We start from the raw sequence: 25,877 nt of genomic DNA on the forward strand, positions 1-25,877 counted from the left end.
ATGTATACTCATAATTAGTGTCTGGTATCATTTTAAGTGTATTTCTCCTTAGTGTTATCATTACTAACATTATAGACATTTCCCTACAAATTATAGTCTTAACATGATTATTTTTGGGGTTTTTTTGTTTTATTTTTATACCAGAGCTGACATCTGATTTATGGTGGTGCTCGGGATTGAACCTGGGATTGAAGAGCCTCAGACATGAATCTTTTTCCATAACCATTATACTAACTCCTCATCCCAAATATTTTATTTATTTAGTTTGGATAAAGACAGAGAAATTTAGGGGAGAAAGGAGAGAGAGAGACCCAGAACACTGCTTCATTGCTTATGAAATATCCTGCTAGAGGCGGGGACTGGGGACTTGAACCCAGGTCCTTCCACATTATAATGTATGTGCTCAACCATGTGCACCACTGCCTGGCCCTAAGATAATTCTTTTCTATATTATTAGCCTGAAAAACAGCATACCTACAAGTATAGAGACAACTAACTACCTTTGTTGGTTGCTTTCTTCATTTTTTTAATGATTTTTAAAAAGATTTTATCTATTTTAATCAGAGAAAGACTAAAGCACTGCTCATCTCTGATTTATGGTGGTTCAGGGATTGAATCTGGGACCTCAGAGCCTTAAGCATGAAAGTCTGGTGGGCTCCCTTTGCTCTATCTCCCAGCCCCTTCATTGTCTACTTTCTCATTCTTCATTTACATTCTCTGGAAATTTGCAGAAAAATCAGCCCAGAATCGCTCTTAATTGTTGACTTGCCTTGTGTTTACCCTTTTTACAGTGGTTATGGTGAATGGGGATCATCGGATTGGGATCTTTGCCAAAAGGGCAATTCAGGCTGGAGAAGAGCTTTTCTTTGATTACAGGTGAGGTAGCCAGGGAATGGCCCTATGGAGGTGATACTTGCGGTGGAAGGGGTGGCTTTTGGATTTGACTTGGGGCCTTCACCCGGGTAATGTGGATGAAGGCAAGCATCTCACACTGGGCCTAGTTGTTTACTTTGTTCTGATTTCTGCTGCCTTGCCTCATAGGCAGGCACTTTGTACACTGCTGTTAGGGAGTGGGAGGAGAAGTAAAATGGGAGGAGGCTGTACTTGTCCATCACGAAAGCCTCAGTAGTAACCTGGTTCCCTCTCCGGCTCTTGTCCAGGTATAGCCAAGCGGATGCTCTCAAGTATGTGGGGATCGAGAGGGAGACTGACGTCCTTTAACCCTCCTGGCCCCACACCAGTACTCATGGTAGCAGCACTGTCTTTGCTTTCATGCACACACCACTGCTGCTGAGTTTCCTGCACTGTTTGTCTCTCACACTGAGAAACCCCACGCCCACTCCCTCTGTAGTGAGGCCTCAGCTGTGTCCAGCAGGGACAAAACTGTCTTAGAGGGCAGACAGAGGCAGCTAGGGCTTAGTACCCCAGGAAAGAGATTTGCACAAATGGGAGACTGTTTCTTTTCAGCTACCAGCATATGGCTCTTAGAGAATCAACTTGGACAGTTCCTACCAAGTGTTAACCTGTAACACTGACTTTCCAAAGCCACGGTCCTTTATAGCTAGGTTGTCAGCATATCTCTCTGTGGTCCTTAGACTGGCAGGACCAGCTAAGGGACACTTGATATCCTAGAGCCTGAGTGGTCTGGTTTAAAGGCAAGTCGGGTGAGCAGCACAGACTGAATTCAAAGGGGAAATGGGTCAGCTTACTACCTCTTCACTCCTGGCAGGGCTCAACCTGAAAGAGTGTGGGTTTTAATTTCAATTCTGGAAGAAGGAAAGCTAAGTGCTGTCCTTCCACAGAGAGGGAGAACCAGCCTGACGACAGTGGCTAAACTGCTAAGCCTGGGGCCCCGGAAGGCTTTGAGAATGCCTTCTCTGCATACCCTGGAGATGGATGGATGAGTTTCAGATTCCCTGGAGCAAGTGCCAGTGCCCTCTCAGTTCCTTCTGAAGTTGTGGCTCAGCTACCACAGGCAGGCATTACCCTGCCCTGTGTATGCAGACGGCATGCTGGAGAAGTATGAAAGGGCTGTGCTGGTCTAGTCACAACGTAGCAAAAGGGAAGTTTTTGGGGTTTTTTTGGTAGGGGCTGTGCTGGTCTGAGCTTTCAGACCTTTCATTCCCCTTCAGTGCCACTGTTGTTTATCTCTTCAGGGTGAATGGGCTCAGGCCTGGACTAGAGAGGGGGCAGATGACCGGAAAGGTCTACTTTTCTATTAGTAGAACCTGCTATTGGAATGATGATTTGGCAGTGTGTGGAAGGAGGGTGAAGGCATCATGACAGGTGGCATCATGAACACAGTGCAGACTAGTAGCAGGCATGTGAGGTGTCAAGGAGCAGGCAGACCACCTGTCCCAGTGCATGTGCCATTCTCTCTGGGATTCGTGTGAAGCAAAGCACTTTATTTCTTTTAGAAGGTCTGTAGATGGAGGTGGGATTTGAGCTAAGGTCTCTGGGGTCCCCACCTAAATCCATTCCTGAAGGAGGAGGGTGGAAGTTTCTCCTCTAGTTTTGTCTCTTGTCCTGGGGAAGGCAAGAGGGGCTGCTTGGGCAAGAAGTGAATGAGGAAGGGCCTAGTTCTAAGAGCTGCCCCTGTGTGTATGGCTGGTGTGCAGAGCCTGCAGTGCTTCCACAGCACGTGCTGGGTATAAAGGATGTAGACAGGTTCAGACTGGCCCAGGGAGGATCACAGCAGGGAGCAGGCTTCCCCCTTCTCTCTGGGGAAACACAGCCTTTTTTCCCTGGGTCTGTGCTGACCACTCCTTTCCTCCAACCCCACTGGCTACCTCTTGAAGCAAGAAGTGAGGTGTCTCTGGCCAACCTGTGAGCCAGGAACTTCTATGGGACATACACACACACACACACACACACACACACTCACCACATTTGTGGGCATACTTACGCTCAGCACAGGCTCAGCCAGCTCCTGACAGAAGCCTCTTCCCACATGATTGGGCCAAATCTACATCTTCTGTGGTTTGTATTCATCATGTATACTGGGGACACCCTTTTGGAGGACTGTGGGCTCTGAATTACTCCTAACTTATAGGGGAAACCAGATACAAATGAAAGAGTCACTCTGAAATGCTAGGGGCTGGTTATGAGGAATAGGTGGGGAAAATGATATCCAACCTTTAAGAGACCCTTAAACTGACATCACCCTCTCCTCTGTGTGCAGAATCACCATAGTCAGCCTCAACCGCTTCCCCAGCTCCAACCACTGATAACCCCATCCTTTTTCCCTCCTGCCCCTTACCTTTAATGACGGGTCTCAACCTCCCCTCTTCCCACCCCATACAAGGATGGAAGGAGAAAGTGGGGGGGGGGGGGCTGGCAGATGTGCGGCTTTATTGCCAGTGAACTTCATGCACTTTAAAGTCCTGTGGCTTGTGACCTCTTACCTGAATAAAGTGGTAGTATCCATATTGGCAGGTTGTGTACTGTGTGCTTTGGGGCTGGAAAGACCCACAGATGGAGGTACTGGGGTAGCAGGGGCAAAGCTTCAAAATTGTGACTACCAGTGTCCACTGAGGTACAAGATTGTGGGGGAAGTGTTGAGGGGTGTTATAGTCAGGCTCTGAGTAGGTAACGTAAAAATTTTGATGGGGGTGGGGGTATAGCATAATGGTTATGCAAAGAGACTTTCATGCCTGAGGCTCTCAAGTCCCAGGTTCAATCCCCCACAGAGCTGAGCAGTGCTCTGGTTAAAAAAAAAAAAAAGAAAAAAGAAAAGAAAAGAAAAGAAAAAATGATGACTCCCCCTATAAATTCCCAAGTCCTCAGATTAATTCCCTTAAAATCTTGCCATTTATCCTTGAGTGACGGCGCCAGCTACCACACACACAGACCAGAGCTCTGCCACCCAGTTTTATTAAAAGAGTCTGAGAGCACAGCTTCAGCATGGAGGCTAGATCATGCTGGGTGAGTGACCAGCAGACCTCAGGAGACTCCAACACAGGAGAAGCAAATTACAGACCACAGGACAGGACAATCCACTGATTTTTGTTTCTTTTATATATAAACTGATAATTTAAAAAATTAGAATAATATATAATTTCCCTAGGGAGACTTTGCAACCAAAAAATATATATAAAGAATATGACCTCCTGGGCAATAAAGCGGCGTCTCTGAGTGGAGGAAAGAAGGCTCCTCATGCAACGGAGTGGGGCGGGGTAGGCCTTCAGACAGGCACCAAGGCTGTTGCATATCTTGGAAGAGGGAGGAAGTGTAGAGGGCTGGCAGGTCAGGGTGTCTGCATTATTCTCTCTACATTGCAAGGCTTTTTTGTTTTTTGTTTTCTTATGGCTTTGGCTAAAGCAAGTGAAGCAGCGGAGGTACTACTAAGGTGCTAAACTGAGGCCTCTCGGTCTCTGTAAGAAACAAAATGGGGGGCTGGGTGACAGCAGTGAAGCCCTCCCTAACCCCAGGTTGAGTGGAAGCAGATGGAAGACATTCTGCAGGGCAGAGGGGAGGCTGGGGGATATGATTTAGCAGCCTCCTCCCCCCATACCCTGTGCATCCCTGCAGTCCCACACATCTGTCCCCGCTGAGGTTGGATATTTGAAGGGAGGCAGTTAATCTCCCCTGCGCTCTGGTATTAATTCCCGGCAGCAGCTGGGACAGAAATGGCAGGAAGGGCCTTTCTCAACCCCATCCTTGGGGACAGGCAGACATCCAGGGGCCTGGGGAAATAGGGACGGGCAGGGCATTGGTTTAGGCAGTGAGGCTCAGCCACTCCCTTTGGTCCCATCTGTAGCTCTGCCCACCAAACTTGGCAGGAGGAGTTTTCTCAAGATGAGCAGAGCCAACTTAGAGGAGACAAATGTCCCTGACAGGGTGGGGTAGAGACACAGGTATGGGGAATTTGGAGAGGGACTTGGCCCCTGGAGCCCTTCTTTTCATTCAGACCTGGATTCCTCCAGGATCTGGGGTAAGTTTTGGTCCCGTGGGGCTGGGGCCGGGGCCGGGGCCGGGGCCGGGGCCGGGGCCGGGGCTGGGGCCGGGGCTGGGGCAGTAACTTTGGTGGAAGCTGGTGTAGGGGCTGAGGGCTGGGCAGGGCCAGAAGTAGACAGAGGAGGTTTGCTGCCAGAATGGTAATCGTGGGTGGCTTTGGGCTCATTAGTGTGGTAGGAGCCCTTGTAGCGATGATTTTGCAGATAGAAGAGCACCAACATACCCACCAGTCCCAACAGCAGGAAGGCCACCAAAACTGAAAGGAGAAAAAGGGACAGTTCAGGGGGCAAGTTTATGAGTTTTCACCCACATACAGAACATGTGTCCTTATGGACAAAAGTTCATGTGTGTTACAGAGGGCACGTCCGGCTGCTCCCAAGTGTCCTCCAGTACATCTGAATTCCTGGCTCAGCCTCTGCCACCTTTTATTTCTAACATTCTCTTTCGACATCCCTGGCAGTTACCCTCATTTCTCATCTCTCTATATACTGCTCCCTAATTTCCTCATCTCTTAGCTATAACTTCTTGATAATATTTCAATTAAAATTCTACAACCTCAAGCCAGCAAAATAGCTCACTTAGATAGTGTGCTGCTCTGCCAGATTCGAGATTCTCACTGGATGCTTGGTGCTGTGGTTTCTTTCCCCCTATCTCTCTGCTTCACTCCTTCACTAAAAAAGGTCCATAGCATTCCCAAACTTTTAAAAATCTCATCCAGAGGGCCAGAGAGTTAGTGCAGTGGTAGCAGGTAAGACTTAATTGCATGAGACCACAGAGGCCCCAAGTGCAGTTCTTGGTACTGCTGTATCTCAGGGCTGAGCCATGCTCTAGTTGCTTGCTCTTTCTACAAAAAAAAAAAACCTTTAGAAATTAGCAAATAGAGGGTGTGTGGGCAGTGGCACATGATTGAAGCCCTGCTCCCCACTTACAGGAAGGAAGCTTCACAAGCAGTAAAGCAAGTCTGCAGGTTTCTTTCTGTCTCCCTACCTCTCTATGTGTCCTATCAAATAAAAGATGGGGGAAGAACCAAATGTGTAGGCATAAAGCCCCAGCGATAACCCTGGTGGCAATAAGAAAAAAAATCAATTAAAAAATTATATAGACAAAATAACATTAATTCCCCAATAAAGAAGTAAATTTTAAAAAATTATATAGACAAATAAAGATTAAATTATCCATCCTGATTATATGCTACCTTCAGCACAGCCTATCTCATCCTCTGTTCCACCATGCACCAGCAGCCTTCATCAACACCCCTCATCCCTGAGAGCTGGGGCAGAGAGAGAATGTTAACAGAGGGTAGAATGGGAGGTTGGGGGGTGACTAGTGCCACTTACAGCCTAAAAGTATGGCAACCCATCCATCATCATGGTAGTATGGGAAATCTGGAAAGAAGAAAGCACTGGTTAGGGGAGCTTCCCTATCAAGTCATTTCCCTTCCCTAGCATCGTTTCCTTCCTCTGTCCCAGGCACATACCTGGAGGCAGATACCAGGGATCCAGCTCAGGCGGCACCTCAGAGAAAAGACGTGGCATGGCCCCACAGTTAGATTCAGACAGCTCACCCTGTACTCGAAGGGCCTCAGTTAGCTCAGCTGTCATGGGCCGAGGGGTTCGGAAGTGGGCCTTGAGGGGAGCCACGTTGTTGAATCGAACACCAGACAGGCATCCTGAGAAACCTGGTGTGTTGTAACGCTGGATCTCTGGGTCAATTATCCCAGTCTCTGAAGGAGAGGCAGGCCCAGAAAAGAAGAGACTTAGACCACCTACAGTCTTCCCCTCCCCTTGACATCCATGAACTCATCCATCTCACTGCCATCTAGGGTCCTTCCTCTCGCTGGGCTCCTGGAACTTTACTCACAACTCTTTACTCCAAAAGTATCTTCACCTGGGGCCAGGTGGCGGCACACCTGGTTGAGTACACATACTACAATGTTCAAAGACCCGGGTTCAAGCCTTCAGGCCCTTCCTCCAGGGGGAAAGCTTCACAAGTGGTGAAGCAGGGCTGCAGGTGTCTGTCTGCCTCTCCATTGCCCACTTCCTCTCAATTTCTCTCTGTCTCTATCCAAAATATAAAGATAACAGAAAAAAAAAACTAGAAAAGCATCCTCACCTATTGTACCCACTGCTTACCCATCACACGGCCTAGATACAAGGCCTTAGGTGAGTCCAGTTGGCTGTCCACCAACAATGAGAATTTCTGCTCTGTCATTGGGAAGTAGTCCACCTGGGAAGAAGGGATGAGACAGGACCAGAGGTAGATGTTGCCAAGACCACAAAGGAAATCTCGGCTGGTAAAACTGGTGGTGCTGCTGGGTGAATCGTCTCTCAGTCCTAGATGGTCAACCCCTGTGCCCAGATAGGGGATTTGATGTTTAAAAGTCTAACCCTGTAGTTTCCAGCCCTGTATTTGCATCTTACTAGTGACTGAACTTTGAGAAGACCTTCCTGAGACTGTTTACTGTTTTGTTCTACCAAACAGTTCCTATCCACGTTTTAATTTAATATTTTTATTTATTTATTTATTTACTCTCAGAGACAGAGAGAAGTTGAGAGGGGAGGGAGAGAGACAGAGAGACACTGCAACCCTGCTTCTCCACTAGTGAAGTTTTCTCCCTGCAGGTGGGGACCAGGCACCTGACCCCTCTTTTTAATTTTTTAATATGTTTTATTTATTTATTAGGTTTTCAGAAAAGTCATGACACAGTTTAGCCTAGAAAAATACATCAGGGGGGCCAGGTGGTGGCACACCTGGTTGATCACATGTTATAATGCACAAGGACCCAGGGTCGATCCCCTGGTCCCCACCTGCAGGGGGGGAAGCTTCACAAGTGGTGGAGCAGTGCTGCAGGTGTCTCTCTCTCTCTGTCGCTCTTCTTCCCTCTCTGTTGCTCTCTTGTTTCCAAAATAAATAAATAAAATGCTAAAATAAGTGGTCTGGGAGGTAGTGCAATGGATAAACCACTAGACTCTCAAGCATGAGATCCCAAGTTTAATCCCTGGCAGCACATGTACCAGAGTGATGCCTGGTTCTTTCTCTCTCTCCTCCTATCTTTCTCATTAATAAATAAAATTTAAAAAGAGAGAGAGAGAGAGAGTCGGGTGGTAGCGCAGCAGGTTAAGCGCATGTGGCGCAAAGTGCAGGGACCAGCATAAGGATCTCAGTTCGAGCCCCTGGCTCCCCACCTGCAGGGAAGTCGCTTCACAGGCGGTGAAGCAGGTCTGCAGGTGTCTATCTTTCTCTCCCCCTCTGTCTTTCCCTCCTCTCTCCATTTCTCGCTGTCCTAGCCAACAATGACGACATCAATAACAACAATAATAATAACTACAATAAAAAACAAGGGCAACAAAAGGGAAAATAAATAAATATAAAAAATTTTTAAAAAGGGAAAATATAAAAAATTTTTAAAAAATAACAAAACTAAGTAGATCATGAGGCTGTCATCTGAACTGATCCATCTCCCTGTGCACCTCCCTTTACACATACCTGGATAAAAAGGTTGCGGTAGACACGGGTGATGTTGACACTGTGGGGCTGACCATCTGTAACTGGGCGGGTGGTTAACTGGTACACGTACGGACTGGTGCCCAGCTGATAGCGCAGCTGCAGGGTCCCTGTAGGGCCAGAAGAAAAAGGAATCTCCTCTCAGCGACCATAATCTCCATCATCTTCTAAGAGTACCTGGCCCCTTGTATTGATGAATAACTATTTCTGAGGGTAATGGAGGCCCTGGATAAAGGTAGAACTGGGGAAGAGGCCCGGGCCAGAGCTTACCATCTTCCTTGATGAGCACTGCCATGTAGTCACGCACGAAGGAGCTGACATAGAGCAAGACAGCCGGGGCGGAGCTGGTGCTGAAGCTGAAGGACACCTCCTCTCCAGTAACATTGTACACGGGCCCACGGTATCCTGGCACAGGCCGGCCAGGCCGGGGGTAGTCAGGTAGGCGGTACCCGGGGCCATGGTAGCCAGGCACATAGCCAGGAGTGTCATAGCCAGGGATATAGCCAGGCTCGTAGCCTGGCACTGGGCGGCTCAGCATGTGAGAGAACTCCTGAGCTGCAGAGCGCAGTGCAGACTGCAGGTTATAGCGCATCCAGGTGCCAGGCTCAAAGAAACCACCAATATCTGAAGGCAGAGTAAGTTGTAATAAGGTCAGAGTCCTGTTTCCAGAGTCAGGGTGGATGAATCCACTCCTAGCCCAAAAGCCACAACACTGCTCTGTCAATTTTCAGATCCCCATTGAGCCACTCTTAAATCTGAGAAGTATAGAAGATCATCTGATTCAACCCCTCCAGGCAGGGAAACTGAGGCCTAGAGAACAGTAGTTACTTGCCTACGCAAACACAGTAAGTGGAGAGCCAAGATCAAAATACCTTGAACAGTGAGTGACTTGGGAGGTGGTGCAGTGGGTTAAAGCATTGGACTCAAGCATGAGATCCGGAGTTCAGTCCCCAGCATCATATATGCCAGTGATGTTCTACTTCTCTCTACGCTACTTTTTTTTTTCTTTATTGGGGGGTTAATGTTTTATGTTCAGCAGTAAATACAATAGTTTTTTGTTTAATATTTATTCCCTTTTGTTACCCTTGTTTGTTTTGCTGTAATTATTACCCTCATTGTTGGTTAGGAGAGAGAGAAATGGAGAGAGGAGGGGAAGGCAGAGAAGGGGAGAGAAAGATAGACACCTGCAGACCTGCTTCACCACCTGTGAAGTGACTCCCCTGAGCCGGGGGCTAGAACCGGGATCCTTACACAGGTCCTTGCGCTTTGCGCCACATGAGCTTAACCCACTGCGCTACCACCCGACTCCCCTGTTTGTTTGTTTTTTAACCAGAGCACTGTTCAGCTTTGGCTTATGGTGGTGCGGGGGGGGGGGGGGGGGGGGGATTGAACCTGGGACTTTGGAGCCTCAGGCATGAGAGTCTGTTTGCATAACCATTATGCTATCTACCCTCTGCCCCCTACTTTTTTTTTTTTCTCAGCTCTGGTTTATGGTGGTGCAGGGGATATAACCTGAGACCTTGGAGCTTAAGGCATGAGAGTCTGTTTACATAACCATTATGCTCTCTCCCCCACCCAAATTCTAGATTTTCAAGCATGAGGCTCTGAATTGATCCCCGGCATCACATATGCCAAAGTGGTGCTCTGGTTCTCTTTTCCTGTCTCTCTTTCTGCCCTACTCCCTTTTTCATAAATAAGCATTTAAAAACAAGATATCTTATATAAAGAGATCATGACCCCATTGGGCACACTTTCCACTACTCAACTTTCAAACCAAGATCAAGCATCTTAGTTGGTCCCTAAATCCCTGTATCTTCCTACTCGACTGGACTTTGCCCATCAGTAACCTACCTGCTCACGCATCCTAGACGAGCCTTAAGGAAGATGCAATCAGGGGCTGGGTGGTAGTGCACTGGGTTAAGTGCGCATAGTATGAAGCGCAAGGACCAGTGCAAGGATCCCAGTTCGAGCCCCTAGCTCCCCACCTGCAGGGGAGTTGCTTCACAGGCGGTGAGGCAGGTCCACAGGTGTCTTTCTCTCCCCCTGCCTCCCCCTTCCCTCTCAACTTCTCTCTGTCCTATCCAAAAAAAAAAAAAGCCTCCAGAAGCAATGGATTTGTAGTGCAGACACCCAGTCCCAGTGATAACCCTACAGGCAAAAAAAAAGGAGGATGCGATCTGGGTATATGTGCAGAATCTTGCTATGGTGAATATCAAGGCTCACCTTAATCAAGAACCAGGTTGAGGTCATGGTATGAGAGAGCAGCGATTGTCAAATAGGAAATGGCATAGAAGGGCATCATGCAGTCTGGGGTGGATATGCTTGGAAGGGGGGTAACCTGTGTTATTTTGGTGATAGTGGGAAGATGGTTAAATTATTTGCTTGTTGCTCTTGAATTCTTTTAGCACCAGCTAGCTCTGTATCATCTCTTCCTTGCCACCCTTTTATGTCTTTGGAATCTCCCAACATCTTCAACTGTCTCACTGCCCCAGCTCAGCACTCAGGGACAGCTCTAGCGTTCTCTGATTGCTGCCTCTACACTCTCCTTCCTTCCTTGCCCTCCCTGTGCCCCATGATTCCCTGTGGCTCCCTGTCCCCCCAAACCAGCAGCACTGACCGTGATTGCAATATGGGCCATCAAAAGCTGTGAGGTCACAGTCACACGTGTAATAGCTGTAGCGCTCCACGCAGCGGCCTCCATGGAAACAGGGGAACCGGGGGTGGGCACATCGACCCGTGCAGTTGGGTGAAGTACCCTCAGAAGCATTGGCACGGCCCTCCAGGTTCAGGGTCACTCCATTCAGACGCATAGCCCTCAAACAGCCCACAAAGGGGCGTCTCTTTAGCTCTGCAGATCCTGGGAAGGGTAGGAAAGAAATAGGTATAAAGCCAAAGACAGGGACTGGGAAGGAAGCCTGGGGGTCTAGAAGAATAGAGCAGGTACTAGGCCCTAGAGAGGAGAGGAACCTTCCTCTAAGCAGAGGGATTGGGACCTAGGGACCTAGTACATGGGGTTCCTGGAAACAAGGAGAGCAGTCTTAAGTGGGTGGGAAAGTGAAGCCAGCTTTGGACCTGCCCCTGTGTTGCAGCTCACCAACATAGAGGGGCTGATCATACTCCAACCAGAGGTAGGTCTGCAGGGGCATGGGCCGCAGCACCCAGGGCCTGTGGTCCACTCGAAGCCGGGCCTGCTTCACGTTGATTTCAGCCCTGACCAGGTGCCATTCATCATCATTGAATTCAAAGTCATCTGAGTGTACTGTCAGGTTCTCGTCTCCATTCCCCACATCGAAAGCGAAGACCACGTCCCGGGATGCTGGACAGTGCAGGGGGAGGGGAAGAAGACTCAGGACTCCAAGCCCTGCATATTCCTCACCTGGTACAACTTCTTGTTTTCACCTCTTTTGAACTCCTTGAATGTCTCTAATTTGATCACAGCTTGGGCCCAAATCCATGAACTGCTTAAAACCCTCAGAGCCCTGGTCTCCCAGTTTGCCCAGCCCCATGTCTTGGGAGACACATTAGGAACCCAGTTCCCTTACTCACAAGGAAGAGGCCCAAGACAAAACATGGGTTCAGGGTTCCCAAGCCACCTATCAAGACATCTGGGTCTAGAACCTACGTCACTAAAAAACACTTTCATATTTTTCTCAAAAGAGTGCCTATTCTTATCTTTTACCCCACCTTCCACCTACTCCCCATCTGCCCAGACATCATCTTCTACCCTATTTCCCCAACCCAGTGTCTTCCTGCTCACTGTTGAGTTCCACCCGCATGTAAGGTCGGTGCCACTGGTAGTAAGGACCCGCTATGTTCTCTAGGAAGACTCCTGAGGGAGCAGAAGTCCTGAAGTAGAAGGAGACATCAAGGCTGTGGTTGGCATGGATAGGGGGAAAGCGAAGGGTAGCCCCAGTGTGGAAGGAGATAGTGTTCCAGGAATTTCCTACAAAAAAAAAAAAAAAAAAAAGATGAAGGAAAGACATCAGGGATATTGGAGGATGAATGAGTAAGGGGGTCTCAGGTGGGGTAGGGGAAGGAAGGGCAAAGGGGGGCAACTGAGGCACCCAAGGGGAGACTAAGAGTAATGAGAGGGAAGCCAGGTGAAAGGAGTCACACAGATGGGGTCATTATCCCAGCAGGAGCTGAGCTAGCTGGCAGTGTGTCCTAGAGACCCTCAGTGGCTCAAGGGACTCAGACTATGGAAACTAGAGAGCCCACCCTAGAAGATCACACAAAAGGGATCTGCCACTCACGGTCACCATAGCAGCGCAGAGGCCTCAGGAAGAACTGGGCCTCAGAGGTGGAGCGGTTCGTATCCCCCACCACCACCTGAGTGACAGGCAAATGGTCCACAAAGGTCAGCAGTCCCTTGTCAGTTCTCCTGTGGGGACAGGATGCAGTGGCTCAGCACCTGCCACTCAACCGCCCCTGCCATTCCTCTGCTTCACTCACCACTGCGGCTGGTCAGCATCACAGTTACAGTGCAAGGCGGGGTCCACACAGCTCTTGTCCAGACCACAGGCACAGCGCTGGATCCCAGGCTGGGAGCCTCCCCAGTAGAAGTGCTGCTCCTCATTTCGACCAATCCAGAAGCTGTAGGGGTAACCTCCTGGGGAAGAGGTGTCCCTCCATTTGACCTTGCTTGAAGGGTCTAGTTCAAGGTTCCAGTTTCCCTCTCCCAGACCCCTACTGCTCTCTTCACCAGTTCCCCACTCACCCTCCCTGGCCCCAGCCCTAACCTGCAGTGTTGAGTAGCCGAGAATTGTAGCAAGAGAACTCAATCCACTGTTCACAGTGCTGGGAAGCATTGGCCAGGGCACTGACTTCCTCCCAGGAAGCATTCCAGTACTGGACAGCCCCCAGGAATGGCCGTTCCATGCTAGAGCCTGTCACTCGAGTTGTCCACAGCCTGTCATGTCTCACGACTGTCCATGCCCGGTTCTCTGGGGTAGGGGGAACGACAGAACTTGAGCAGGAGACTAAGATTCTCCATCCCAGGTTCAATCCCCAGTTCCCCCATAAAGCAGAGCTGAGTAGTTCTGTGGCATATATATATATATGAAACCTGTAGGGGGGAAGCTTCGTGAGTGGTGAAGTGGTGCTGCAGGTGTCTCTTTTCCTTCCTTTCTCTCTTTCTTTCTTTCTTCCTTTCTTTCTATACCAGAGTACTGCTCAGTTCTGGCTTATAGTGGTGTGGAGAGTTGAACCTGGGGGCTTGGGACCTCAAGCATTAGAGTCTGTTTGCATAACCATTATGCTATATTCCTCATTCCTCTTTCCCTCTATGTATTTTTTATTATCTTTTTTTAAAAAATTATTTTATTTATTTATTCCCTTTTGTTGCCCTTGTTGTTTTATTGTTGTAGTTATTGATGTCGTCGTTGTTGGATAGGACAGAGAGAAATGGAGAGAGGAGGGGAAGACAGGAGGAGAGAAAGATAGACACCTGCAGACCCGCTTCACCGCCTGTGAAGTGACTCCCCTGCAGGTGGAGAACCGGGGTTTGAACCGGGATCCTTATGCCGGTCCTTGTGCTTTGCGCCACCTGCGCTTAACCCGCTGCGCTACAGCCCGACTCCCATTATTTTTTATTATCTTTATTTATTTATTTGAGACAGCCAGAAATCAAGAGGGAAGGAGGTGGTAGAGAGGGAGAGAGACAGAGAGGCACCTGCAGCACTGCTTCACCACTCACAAAGCTTTCCCCCTACAGGTGGACCATCTCCTATCCTTCCATCTCCCCACTCCCACCCCACAATACACAGTTTAATCTCAGTGGTCCCTGCCTGCCCTTCAACCCTCCTCAGTTTCCCCCACACCCTACATTGCCTAGTCAGCTTAGCTCTTCACTGCCCATCAGAAACACTTACCACGGATATCACAGTACACTACAAATGGCTTCAGGGGGCCACTGCCATCAGGATCAATGGTAAAATTCCCAGAAGTTTTCCCACTAAGCCGGTAAGCTTCACAGGATTCTTTATACAAAGCTGGTAAGTAGTGACGTAAGGAAAAAGCAGTTATGGGAAGAGTCAGGGAGCTAGGAAGGCCAGCCCTACCACCTCTAGCAGGCCCTCTCCCCCAGCAACCTGCTCCTGACCCCCCCATGCTGGTTTTCCCTGTACCCCAGCTGGCTTACGTTGGTGGCAGGTCTCCCCCTTGTAGCCTGTCAGTTCACAATAGCATATGAAGTCATCCCAAGACTGGTAACAACGTCCATCATGCTCACACATATTAGGGTTGCACCTAGGGGAGAGGGTCAGCACCAAGGGAAGGAAGCCTCCCGGGAGCTTGAGCATGAGGTCTTATGCCTACGAGCCTCAACCCCAACTTCAGCAAGAACCAGAAACACACCCCTCCTAATTAGCTAAGTATGAGCTTAGATGCTAGGTTCTTAGGCAGGCCTCAGGGCTCAAGTACTATTGCCTGTCCTTTTCCTAGAGAACCAATAGTGCCGGATACCCCACTTCCCAAAGGAAATTCTCTAGGACCAAAAGCGTGCTTCATTTCTATTCAGAGCATGTGCAATTTTAAGGAAAGATATGAGATGAGGGAGTCGGGTGGTAGCACAGTGGGTTAAGCGCAGATGGCGCAAGCACAACGACTGGTGTAAGAATCCCGGTTCCAGCCCCCAGCTCCCCACCTGCGGGGGAGTCGCTTCACAGGCAGTGAGGCAGGTCTGCAGGTGTCTTTCTCTCCCCCTCTCTGTCTTCCCCTCCTCTCTCCATTTCTCTCTGTCCTATCCAACAATGATGACATCAATAATAACTACAACAATAAAACAATAAGGACAACAAAAAAGGGATAAATAAATAAATAAGATATGAGATGAGAGGTCAAAGAGGAATCATCCCTTGCTGGGAGACCAAGGAGCTGGGACCAGGAAAGGAGAAATTACTGAGAAAGGGCATTCACACTCAGGGATCATGGAAGAAAGGGATCATCTCTTGTAGGGAGAGGGACTTCTGGATACCTGTCAGTGATGCCACATGTGTCAAAGAGGATCTCAGCATAGTATCCAAGCCGCCGGTGCTCCACCAAAGTCAGGTTGACCAGTTGACCATCCACCTTGAGCAGCTCCATGCAGCCATGGAATGCTGTCTGGTTGGAGTGGCAGCCCGATCGACTGGCTGGCTTGGGACAACCTAGAGCAACCACCCCTGTGAGACCCTCCCTAGGGGAGACTCCAGAGACCCTCCCCCAGGGAAATGCCAAGGGAAAGCCCAACATGAGGGAAGGAAGGAATGAAGGGGCAAATGGACAGTGGCAGTAACCTTCCAGTTCTCAAGGCTCCAGAGGAGCCATTTTGCCTGGTCCTACCCAGAATCAGGGGAGTGGTCAGATTGGCCCCCACTTACCTCCAAAAAAATACGAGGTCCCTGTACGGATTAGCAGTGGATAGGAGACCCTGACCTCTGCCCCCTCCACATCATCAATACTGATGACTGCATGGTTTTCCTGTGCTGCAAAATTCACCTCATGCCAAAAGCCATCATTCAGGCGGTATCCTGGACAGAAAAGGAGAGTGGTGTGTGTAAGCTAAGTACCACAATGCAGGAGAGTGGGAGTGGGGAAGCAGCAGCCCCACTGCATGTCCCAGTAGCAGTGTGTGCCCCCCTCCCAATAGTGACATCTCACTATCCTTCGCTCCAGCAACTGACAGAGTCCACGAAGTCATAAGTCAGCAGAAACCTTCAGGATATTACTACCCCCTACAGAATGCCAGATCTCCCTGGCTTCCTGCTTCCCTAGCACCCTCAACCCTTCAGATCTCCCAGTCACCCCACCTCCAGCCCAGCTCCCTTCTCCTCCCCACCTCTCTCTAGTCTGCCAAAGCCTATCAGGCTCTACTACCTCCCCAGTTAGGATACCCCACCCTGTGCTCCTCACCAGCTGCGAACTGAAGCTTCTTTCTGCCAGTCTGGGCAATGGACACATTAACCTGCCCTTCACTGAGCATCAGCTCTACGTGGCCCAGCCCATCGCCCAGGCGGGAGAAAAGCAGGAGCCCAGTGAGGTCCCAGGTGCGGAAGCGCAGAGAGACCGCAAGGCGGCCTCTTCGCGGGAAACCAGGCACTTGCACAAAGTTGTTAGGCCCTCCAAAGTTGATGGGGTGAGGGACTGGGTCCAAGCATCGGAAAGCCACCTTCCCCTGGGGGTGAAAATGTTCATGTCCATCAGCACCTGGGGTGGGTCTCCAGCCCGTCTAACCACTCATCACCCCACTCCCTCAGTGTGGGCAGCAGTCAACTTCCAGCTCCCCCCCAACTTTTCCAGCTGTGGTGGGGTCTCCAAATGAGCTTCTGGTCTATACCAATTCCATGGCGACCCCCTCCTTCCCTTCCATCAGGATCCAGAAGCACTTTCCTGGGTGCTGGAGTATTCTCTCCTGCATTAACCCAGGTCAAACACCTGCATCTCTGTGCCTAGTTTCTTCTTTGTGGAAATTGAGGAGCTGGATCTTAACTTCAGGGATGGGGTGACTACTGTAGCTCTGTCAAGTCTGTACTGCCCCCATCCTCCACCCCACTTAATATCTGGCTGGGGAGCAAGGGTCCTCACTTCTCTCCTATCCAGAGGTCTCTCCTCACTCCACTTCTTTGCTCTTTGAGGGACTCCACCATCCCTCCTCCCAGATCCCCTTGCCCACTGGCCTCGAAGGTGATCTGGGAATGGTGCCTCACGGCCAGGTCCGCAATGTTGACTTGGTTGAAGATAACGTTTTCTATACAGCCTCGGAAATTATGACGGTAGGCAAGATTCTTCCTGGCGGCACCCACCAGACCCCCGATGAACATCTGCAGGCAGGGCGGGGTGAGCTGAGTTGAGCCTGTGCACTTCCTTCCTGCTCCCCCTGTCCCCGTAGGGCTTCTCAAGCTCCGGGCCAGGTTTTATAAAAGACCTAAAACACATCTCCCTGAAGTTGGTACTGAAGCTGGGAGCAGGAAGCTCACAGGGCTTTGATTCTAGCCTTGACCACTACAAACTGGCTTACCAAACTTGAGCAAGACTAGAAGTCTTTATCTGTAAATCAGGTTCCAGCTTTATCAACTCCACTGAGTTAGGCAATCCTCATCTTGCCTGACACCCAAATCAGTATTTCCAGACTTTTTTTTTTAACCAGAGCACTGTTCAGCTCTGGTTTATGGTGGTGTAGGGGATTGAACCTGGGACTCTGGAGCCTCAGGCATGAGAATCTGTTTGCAAAACCATTATGCTATCTACCCTCCACCCTCCACCCTCCAGACTCCTTATCATTTCTGGGGTGGGACTAGGGACTCTGCATACTAACAAGAACAACAACAACAACAAAAAAAAAACAGGCCTTTCTGGTGAGCTTGCTGGGAGATGCTCAGCTATTCAGGAATCAGAAAGTAAGGTTTTCCCTCTGGTAGAGAGGGTTCCTGCCCAGTCAAATGGCACTCCACTTCTCTGCTCACCTCATTGTCCAGGTTCAGTCTCTCAAAGTCCCCATTGAGTATGAAGCGCTGCACATAGCCATCCAGGGTGAAGTTGACATCTCGGCCGTATCGGTCCACTCGAACGTAATGCCAGTGCTGGTCATTGAGGACACCTCCAGCACTCACAGAAGTGTGACCCGGCCTTGGCTGGATAGGGCTGCTGCCTGTGATATGGGAGGGGTGGGGTCAGACCGCAGGCTTGGGAAGCCCCAGTGAGTGCTAGCCCCCAGGGGGAGCAGCAGCCAGCAGAGCAGAGGAGGGGTTGCACTGGGCCCAGGGCAGCCAGGGAGGGGAGGCATGTAATGTATGGATGGGGCAGTCTGGAATGGAGTATGTGCTTGGTCATTAGCATAAGCCATTTGACCTCTCTGAGTTTGTGTTCCTATCAATAACACTTGGGGTACCACAGCTACGTGTGTCTCACTATGAGAATATTAGGAAAAACATATGAGATAAAATAATGCCAACTCTGTGTGTACATACATGTGTATAATGATACCTTTTAAAAATATAACATTTTATTTTAATGAGGGAAAGACACAAAAAGAGACCAGAGCACTGCTCAGCTCTGGTTTATGGTGATATAAGGGATTGAACCTGGGATCTTGAAGCCTCAGGCATTAAAGCATTTTGCATAACCATTTTGCTGTCTCTCCTGCCCTATAAGGGTGTCTTTCCAGTAAGGAAAGACCTAGTCCAAGGTCACATGACTTGCATATACGAGAGTTGAGATTACAAATCCTGTTCTGACTTCTCGACCGGTATTTTGCTAGCATCAAATACTGCATGTAAAAAGCAAAATGGTCTAAACAAGAAAGACAAGCAAGTTTAAGAGTGAGTGCAGCTTGGCCAAGATGGGTGGATGGAGGGTGGGGCCGGGTTGGCAGAAGAGGCCCCAGAGCTCACCCAGGCTCATATGCAGCAGCAGGTGCGCCCCCTGCAGTTCGAGTGTCACATAGTCGCCCTGGGCGCCTTCTGCGTGGAGCAGGAGCCCGTCTTTCTCTTCGGTCTTAAAGCTGAAGGCGAACACGTCCCACAGGCTCTGGCTAACCCCGCGCGAGAAGCGATACGAAATGGCATCATCGCCATCGAAATAAAGTATGTCCGACTCTGCGTAAAGGACCAGGGGTGCATGAGCGGGGACCTGGGAGCCGGCTCACCTGGGGTGGGAGGAACCAAGATCCCTGTCTTCTTACTGTAAGGGCAGCCATAGAGGCCCAGCCTCAGGCCGATCTTGCCGCGTGGATTCCAGGCCAGGGGCACGATGCGGATGTATCGCGCCGTGAAGTGGTAGTGCAGGTCGTGGCGCACCACTGCCGATTCATTCACGTTCCCAAAGAAGGTCTGGGGGAGAAGGGGAGAGGAAGGAGCATGTTCCCACCCGCTGCTTCATTTCTCCACAACCTCTCCAGCCCTAAACTGTCACACCAGCTAAACCGCCTTCAGAGCCCAGCACAGTTGCCAACAATGCCCTCTCCCTCTACCCTGTTACTTCTCCAAAGTTCAACTCAAATCCCTTGGGCTCTACCAGATTTACCCTAAAATACATTAAATGCTGTAATCTGGGAGTGTGTTGCACACAGGATGAGTTGACAGTTCCTCTAGACTGAATGCTTGGGATGGAGTCACGTTTCTCCTCAGTGCCCTCACCACAGCCCCTTCCCCCTGCTCTCCAAGCTAGTGCCCAGCTCAGGTCCCCATTGGAGGAGGCTTCCAAGTGTCCCTGCTGAGGTCTGGAATACCGAGTTGTGCCCTTGCTGGTAGAAAGGTGTCCAGCTGTCCACACGATCACCATAGAGCAGCATGTAACGTGTGACCCAGTCCCAGGAGTTAAAGGAGCCCTGTGTAGCCACAGCCCGGATTCGGTGCTTCTTCATCAAGTCTATTTGGAGCCAGGGATTTGGGTCCCCAGTTTGGGGAGACCAGCCGCTTATACCTGTAGAAGAGGCAAGGGTTTCACCGCTGGCTCCACCTGAAAGCCCAACCCTGGAGAGCTTCCCACTCTCCAAGGGTGACGCCCTGCTCACCATGTAGCCTGGCAAAGCGGGGTGCAGTGAAGAGCCCATAGTAGGAGGAGGCACCCAGGGATCGATAGTATAGGGGTCCAACCAGTTCTTCGTCGCAGCCATCTGGGTTGGGGGAAAAGAATTTGTTGGTAGGGTGATCCCTCTCAGGTTCTACAGAAAGCCTGACCCACTGAGTAGCTTGAGCTCCCCCTTTTTTTGCTTCCTTGTGGCCGACCCAGTCCTACTTGAAAACTGGCCACCCAATCCTCATAGGGCAGGTTGCCTTCTGCTTCTTGGGGGAACCCCTAGAACAGACTCTCCATAGACTCCTGCCCTGCTAACTCATGCAGGTTAGTGACCTTCCAAACACAATCCCAAACCTCAACATCTCCCAGAACCTGAATCAAGCCAAAACACCAGTGCAGCCCCAGCCCTGGCATCAGTTTTCCCCTTATCATCACCCTCAAGACTGCATTAAGTCCAGGTCTAGGTTTCAGCACAAACCTGTCTTAGTACCGTCACCACTTCTATGTCCTACCTTTGCACCATCACGGTCACCAGTTCTTTCTTGGATCCCAGCCACAAAAATCCGGCCCCAACCACAAAATCCAACCCCAGCCACAAACTCTAGCCACTGGGCCAGTTCGTGGGAAAATCTTAGCCCTATCCTGGTCGCTGTCACCTCCCTTAACCCCAACCCTCACATCAGCTCCCGCTGGGAATCCAGTCCCTATTCGCATCCAGACTAATTCCATCCTCCCCCCAGGAACCCAGCTTCAGCCCCGGGCACGCGCGCCAGCCTCGGAGCTGCATTGCGGAGAGCTGAGGAGAGGCAGCAAAGGATGGAGAGCAGCGAGCGCGCACCGGCCTGTAAGGGACCCGAGACCACCCAGCCGCAATGCGGTGCGGGACCCGCCCTTTTAGTCTTTGCGCTTCCGGGCCCAACCCTGCCTGCTTCCGAGCCGCACACTCACAGTAGCCCCAGCCCCGGGCTCCAGAGATAGCGGCCAGGAGGATGCAGAGCAGCCGGAGACGCATTCTGCAGGGTCGACGGGTCCCGGCGGCCGTCTCCTGCTGCCCGGCTGGGGCTTGGGCTTCAGTTCCTGTGCGGGCTCCAATTCGCAGCGGATCGCCTTCTCCCTCCCTCACCCACGCCTCCCTCCCTCTTCTCTCCCCCAGCCCTTCGCCCTTCTCTCTTTTTTCTGAGGTTCCCAGTCCTCCGTGATTCTCTCTCCTCTCCTCCCCACCTTCTCTCCTCCCACCTCCCCCCCTTCCCCAGCTTCTCTCCCCGCACGCGCCGCTTTCCCAGACCCCGCGCAAGCGCGCGCCTCAGCTGCGAAAGGGCGGGGGTAGAACCTCCAGCCGCTGGGAAATACCCTGAGGAGCTGGGGCTTTGCAGGGACTGGGGCCGCAGGGGTGGGGAAAGGGAGGGTAGGGCTGCCGGGGGTCACAATTCCCAGAAAGGGGAGGAGGCAAGAGGCGGCTGACCATGGGAGAAGTAAAACAATCTAGCATTTTCTGAGGGCAAGTTGTGCTCCAGGTACCAGTACTAGGCATCTTTATAACCCTGTGAATTCAACATGTTTTATTTTGTTTTATTTTTTTTAACCTTATTCCACTTGGCAGAAGAAAACCTGTGATGCAGTGATGGGAAAAAGAAAGCTTACATAACTGGTAGACAGCATAATGATTATGTAAATGATTTTCAAACCTGAAGTTCTGAAGTCTCAGGTTCAATTCCCAGCACCACCATAAGCCAGAACTGAGCAGTGGTCTGGTCTCTTTTTCTCTCTGTAGCTAGCGCCTTCTCTCTCTCTCTCTCTCTCTGTCTCTCTCTCATTAAAAATAAAGCAACACTTTTTTTTTCAAAGAAAGTGAAAAAAGAAGAAAACATAACATTATCATAGATATATTTAGCAAATTATGATATTCCAAAACTCTTCTTTATTTCTTTCTTTATTTTCTTATTTCTTTCTTTATTTCTAGTACTTTTGGAGTTACTAGGTGTCAAGCCCAGTTTATGCAAAGTATTCCATCTACCACTGAACTACATCCAAGACCTCAAACCCGTTCTTTTTCTACTGACAGGGTAAAGAAAAAAAAATTTTTAGGGGGGGTGGTAAAAAAAGTTAGGTAAAGGGCCTACCTCCCTCTTGGCCCTTCTGCCCGCCCCTTCCTTCCGGTCCCTTTTGTTAAACTTCTCCCCCCCCCCCAAGTGGCTATACCTCAGAAACTCTTTGTAACCAGAGATGATGGGGACTGAGCCCACAAAGCAGGTGAGAGGGGGGAAGGAGGGTACAGTGGTGGGTGGGATTTCCCCACCTAGAAACCAACCTGTGCCACACTACAACCTTTTCAGGATGTCTGAAGCCATATGGAAGCAGAGATCATTCAGTTAGACCAGGGCTGCCAAAGTGAAGCTGGGTTGGGACATCACACCAGGACTGAGAAGTAGGAAGAGTTGAACCTGGAGATCCAAGGTCCCAACCAAGCACAGAAAATCTGAACTCCAACCCTTTACATTGTTTTTTTTTAATGTTGTTTTTTTTCTTTTTTAATATTTTTAAAAATTATTTATTTAATTTATTTATTCCCTTTTGTTACCCTTGTTGTTTTATTGTTGTAGTTATTATTGTTGTTGTTATTGATGTCACTGTTTTTGAATAGGACAGAGAGAAATGGCGAGAGGAGGGGAAGACAGAGAGGGAGAGAGAAAGACAGACACCTGCAGACCTGCTTCACTGCCTGTGAAGCGACTCCCCTGCAGGTGGGGAGCCGGGGGCTTGAACCTGGATCCTTATGCCGGTCCTTGCGCTTTGTGCCACATGCTCTTAACCCACTGCTCTTACCACCCAACTCCCCCTTCACATTCTTTTGTTTTAAGTAGTTTAATACATCCATAATAGAGATACAAATGGGGTGGAAATCAGTGAAAGGAAAGGTGACAGAAACTCTCCAAACCAAGCATAGAATTCTAGGCTTAGGCATGTAATTGTAGGACTAGATCTGCTGTAGAAACTGCATGTTGGGTGTTTTTCCAGGAGAGGATGTTGCAAAATGAAACGAAGCACCAAGGTTTGTTTGTTTGTTTGTTTGTTTTGTTTTAAGGGGAGCACTGATGGTGGGAACTGAATCCAGAACCTCTGAGCCTCAGACATAAAAGTCTTTTACAGGGCCGGGCAGTGGTGTATCTGGTAAAGCACATATGTTACAGTGTGCAAGGACCTGGGTTCAAGCCTCCACCTACAAAGAGGAAGTTTCACAAATGGTGAAGCAGTGCTGCAGGTGTCCCTCTCTTTCTCCCCTCTTCCATCTCAATTTCTGCCTTTTTCTACCTAAAATACACTTTTTTTTAATTTAAGGGGTCAGGTTAACCTTTTTATGCACACACCTTACAGTGCACAAGGACCTGGGTGCAAGCTTCTAGTCCCCACCTGCAAGGGTTAAGCTTCAGGAGTAGTGAAGTAGGGCTGCAGGTGTCTCTCTGTGTATCTCCCGCTCTATCCCCCCCCTCTCAATTTCTCTGTCTCTGTCTAATAATAAATAAGTAATTAAAATATTTTTAAATGTTTCTTTTAAAGATGTATTAAAAATCTTTTGCATTACCACTACTCTTTTCCCCGCCCTAAGATTGATTTTGAAATTCTAATTTTAAAAATACTTTACTTATTTTACTTATGCATCCACTGGCCCCTTGATTGATTTTTTTTTTTAAGTTTTGTTTTATTTCGTGAAAGACAGCAAGAGAGGCCTGAGAACTACTCTGATAAATGTAGTGCCAAGGATCAAATCTGGGACCTGCGTGCAAGTCTTGTGCTCTCTACCCATTGAATCATTTTCCTCCACCCTCCCAAGACTTGTTATTATAGTAATATCAGTACTTGTTCTACTGCTTCATATCCACTTATGAATATGAATTTACTTCCAACAACCCAGCCAGGTGGGCTCATCAGAATTTCTAACCTCCACTTTACATATTAAACAACTGAGATCCCCAAAGAGCAAGTGACTTTATTAAGGAAGAGGAAGACTCACCCAGAGAGCAACATGCAAAGGTTGGATGGAATACAAGGGAGCCAAGTTCTACTGAGGATGTGCTAGGAAGGGTCTGGAGAAAAATTTATGTCTTCCCCCCCCATGTACCTGGTCACATTCATGGACTCCTTGGAAGACTTGTGTGGGAGAAGGAGGGGGTGGGGGGGATTGGCAGCAGATGTGTAGGAAGGCGTCAAATAAACTCTCTTGTTTTGACCTCTTCAGGTCTCCTGGGGCCCCTACTCTGGAGATGGTGAGGAGGCATACTCGGCTGAGCCTCTGCCAGAGCCCTGCTACAAGGCTGATGTTCAAGCTTTCAGTAGGGCGTTCCAACCCAGTGTGTCCCTGACAGTGGCAGCACTGGGGCTGGCAGGCAATGGCCTGGTCCTGGCCACCCACCTGGCCACCCGACGTGCTGCCCGCTCGCCCACTTCTGCCCACCTGCTCCAGCTGGCCATGGCCGACTTTCTGTTGGCCCTAACCTTGCCCTTTGCTGCAGCTGGGGCTCTGCAGGGCTGGAGTCTAGGGAGCGTCACCTGCCGTGCCATCTCAGGCCTCTACTCGGCCTCCTTCCACGCTGGCTTCTTTTTCCTGGCCTGCATCAGCGCCGACCGCTACGTGGCCATTGCACGGGCCCTCCCAGCTGGGTCGAGTCCCTCCGCACCCGGCCGTGCACGCTTGGTGTCAGTCTTTGTGTGGCTCCTGTCACTGCTCCTAGCTCTGCCTGCCCTCCTCTTCAGCCATGACGGGCAGCGGGAAGGTCTGCGACGCTGCCGTCTCGTCTTCCCTGAGGGCCTCACACAGACAATGAAGGGGGCGAGCGCGGTGGCGCAGGTGGCCCTGGGCTTCGCTCTGCCGCTCAGCGTCATGGTGGCCTGCTACGCGCTGCTGGGTCGCACCTTGCTGGCCGCCAGGGGGCCCGAGCGCCGGCGCGCGCTGCGCGTCGTGGTGGCTCTGGTAGCCGCCTTCGTGCTGCTGCAGCTGCCCTACAGCCTCGCCCTGTTGTTGGATACGGCCGACTTACTGGCTGCCAGTGAGCGGAGCTGCCCCGCCAGCAAGCGCAAGGATCTCGCACTGCTGGTGACCGGGGGCTTGGCCCTCGCCCGCTGTGGCCTCAACCCCGTGCTCTACGCCTTTCTGGGTCTGCGTTTCCGCCAGGATCTGCGGAGACTGCTGCAGGGTGGGGGCTGCAACCCAGGGCCTCACTCCCGGGGCCGCTGCCCCCGCCGGCCCCGCCTTTCTTCCTGCTCTGCTCCCACCGAGTCCCATAGCGTCTCCTTTAACCAGAGCTAGGGTGGCGAATTAGAGGAGGGGGCAGGCTGGGGAAATGATGGGGGGAGGTGATGGGAGAAGGGGAGTCTGCGAGAGAACTCTGGGAAAGAGGTAGGGACGTAAAGAAATTACTTCTGTACCTTGTCACATTAAGTCGATAACATGGAAATAACCCAACAACTGTTACTATTTTTGAATCACCGACTTGTAACTGTGATTTGTAACTGGGCAGAGCCCGTGTGTACCCTCACTGACCCACCCCAATGAAAGGCGCTGAGAGTCCGGCTGGGGGAGCTGCAGAGCCTGCAGAAGCTCTAGCCACTGACCCCCCCCCTCCACAAAGACACACACACACACACACACACACACACCACTTCATGTGCAAACAGAGATGAGGTGGGAATGCAGCCAGGCAAGGAGGGGCGGGGGTTCCTATTTGAAACAAAGCAAGGAATTGCTTTCTAACAAACAGAGTGCTATCCAGTAATGGCTGCCTTAGCGAGAACTGAGTTCATGGTCTTTGGAATGTTCAGGCTGAGGCTGTCAGGAGTGTGAGCGTGAGCGTGTGCGAGTGTGCGCCAGCTCTTAGTATGGGGGATGGAATGAAGGCAGGTAATCTCTGTTGAGAGGTGGGTTTTTGAAT

At 50.3% G+C, this 25,877-nt stretch overlaps 3 protein-coding genes across 3 annotated transcripts in view; 2 read left to right on the forward strand and 1 right to left on the reverse strand.

The window, feature by feature from the left end:
• EZH1 (enhancer of zeste 1 polycomb repressive complex 2 subunit) overlaps positions 1–3,428 on the forward strand; it is a 45,021-nt gene extending 41,593 nt beyond the window's left edge. The window contains exons 19-20 of the mRNA XM_060203456.1: positions 792–876; positions 1,161–3,428. Of these exons, the coding sequence (XP_060059439.1) occupies positions 792–876; positions 1,161–1,221 (146 nt within the window). The 3' untranslated portion in view covers positions 1,222–3,428. The remainder of the gene's footprint in view (positions 1–791; positions 877–1,160) is intronic.
• Positions 3,429–3,857: 429 nt separating this feature from the next.
• Positions 3,858–21,151, reverse strand: CNTNAP1 (contactin associated protein 1). Its single transcript, XM_007535016.3, has 24 exons — positions 20,902–21,151; positions 19,949–20,050; positions 19,664–19,857; positions 19,118–19,265; positions 18,828–19,031; positions 17,901–18,085; positions 17,115–17,258; positions 16,351–16,612; positions 15,819–15,968; positions 15,434–15,605; positions 14,600–14,706; positions 14,331–14,450; positions 13,200–13,403; positions 12,913–13,069; positions 12,714–12,841; positions 12,218–12,403; positions 11,555–11,776; positions 11,078–11,317; positions 8,731–9,084; positions 8,443–8,570; positions 7,089–7,182; positions 6,434–6,679; positions 6,294–6,341; positions 3,858–5,212 (listed from the first exon to the last, which is right to left on the reverse strand). Exons 1-24 carry the CDS (start codon positions 20,963–20,965, stop codon positions 4,902–4,904), a joined length of 4,170 nt encoding a protein of 1,389 aa, XP_007535078.1. The 5' UTR covers positions 20,966–21,151; the 3' UTR covers positions 3,858–4,901.
• CCR10 (C-C motif chemokine receptor 10) lies at positions 4,826–25,541 on the forward strand. Its single transcript, XM_060203455.1, has 2 exons — positions 4,826–4,933; positions 24,188–25,541. The coding sequence occupies exons 1-2, from the start codon at positions 4,826–4,828 to the stop codon at positions 25,253–25,255; spliced, it is 1,176 nt and encodes a 391-aa protein (XP_060059438.1). The 3' UTR covers positions 25,256–25,541.
• The last annotated feature ends 336 nt before the right edge of the window (positions 25,542–25,877 follow it).

The sequence above is a fragment of the Erinaceus europaeus genome, chromosome 12, assembly GCF_950295315.1.
Source record: "Erinaceus europaeus chromosome 12, mEriEur2.1, whole genome shotgun sequence".
NCBI lineage: Eukaryota > Metazoa > Chordata > Mammalia > Eulipotyphla > Erinaceidae > Erinaceus > Erinaceus europaeus.

What these genes read in the sequence shown, in the direction of transcription:
- CCR10 (XM_060203455.1), top strand. Translation starts at nt 4,826, where the DNA reads ATGTCCCTGACAGGGTGGGGTAGAGACACAGGTATGGGGAATTTGGAG. An exon ending in GGATTCCTCCAGGATCTGGG is followed by an intron (nt 4,934 to 24,187) that starts GTAAGTTTTGGT and finishes TGACCTCTTCAG; the next exon opens with GTCTCCTGGGGCCCCTACTC.
- CNTNAP1 (XM_007535016.3), bottom strand. Translation starts at nt 20,965, where the DNA reads ATGCGTCTCCGGCTGCTCTGCATCCTCCTGGCCGCTATCTCTGGAGCC. An exon ending in ATTCCCAGATCACCTTCGAG is followed by an intron (nt 16,613 to 17,114) that starts GCCAGTGGGCAA and finishes TTTCACCCCCAG; the next exon opens with GGGAAGGTGGCTTTCCGATG. An exon ending in TGATCAGCCCCTCTATGTTG is followed by an intron (nt 11,318 to 11,554) that starts GTGAGCTGCAAC and finishes TACCCTTCCCAG; the next exon opens with GATCTGCAGAGCTAAAGAGA.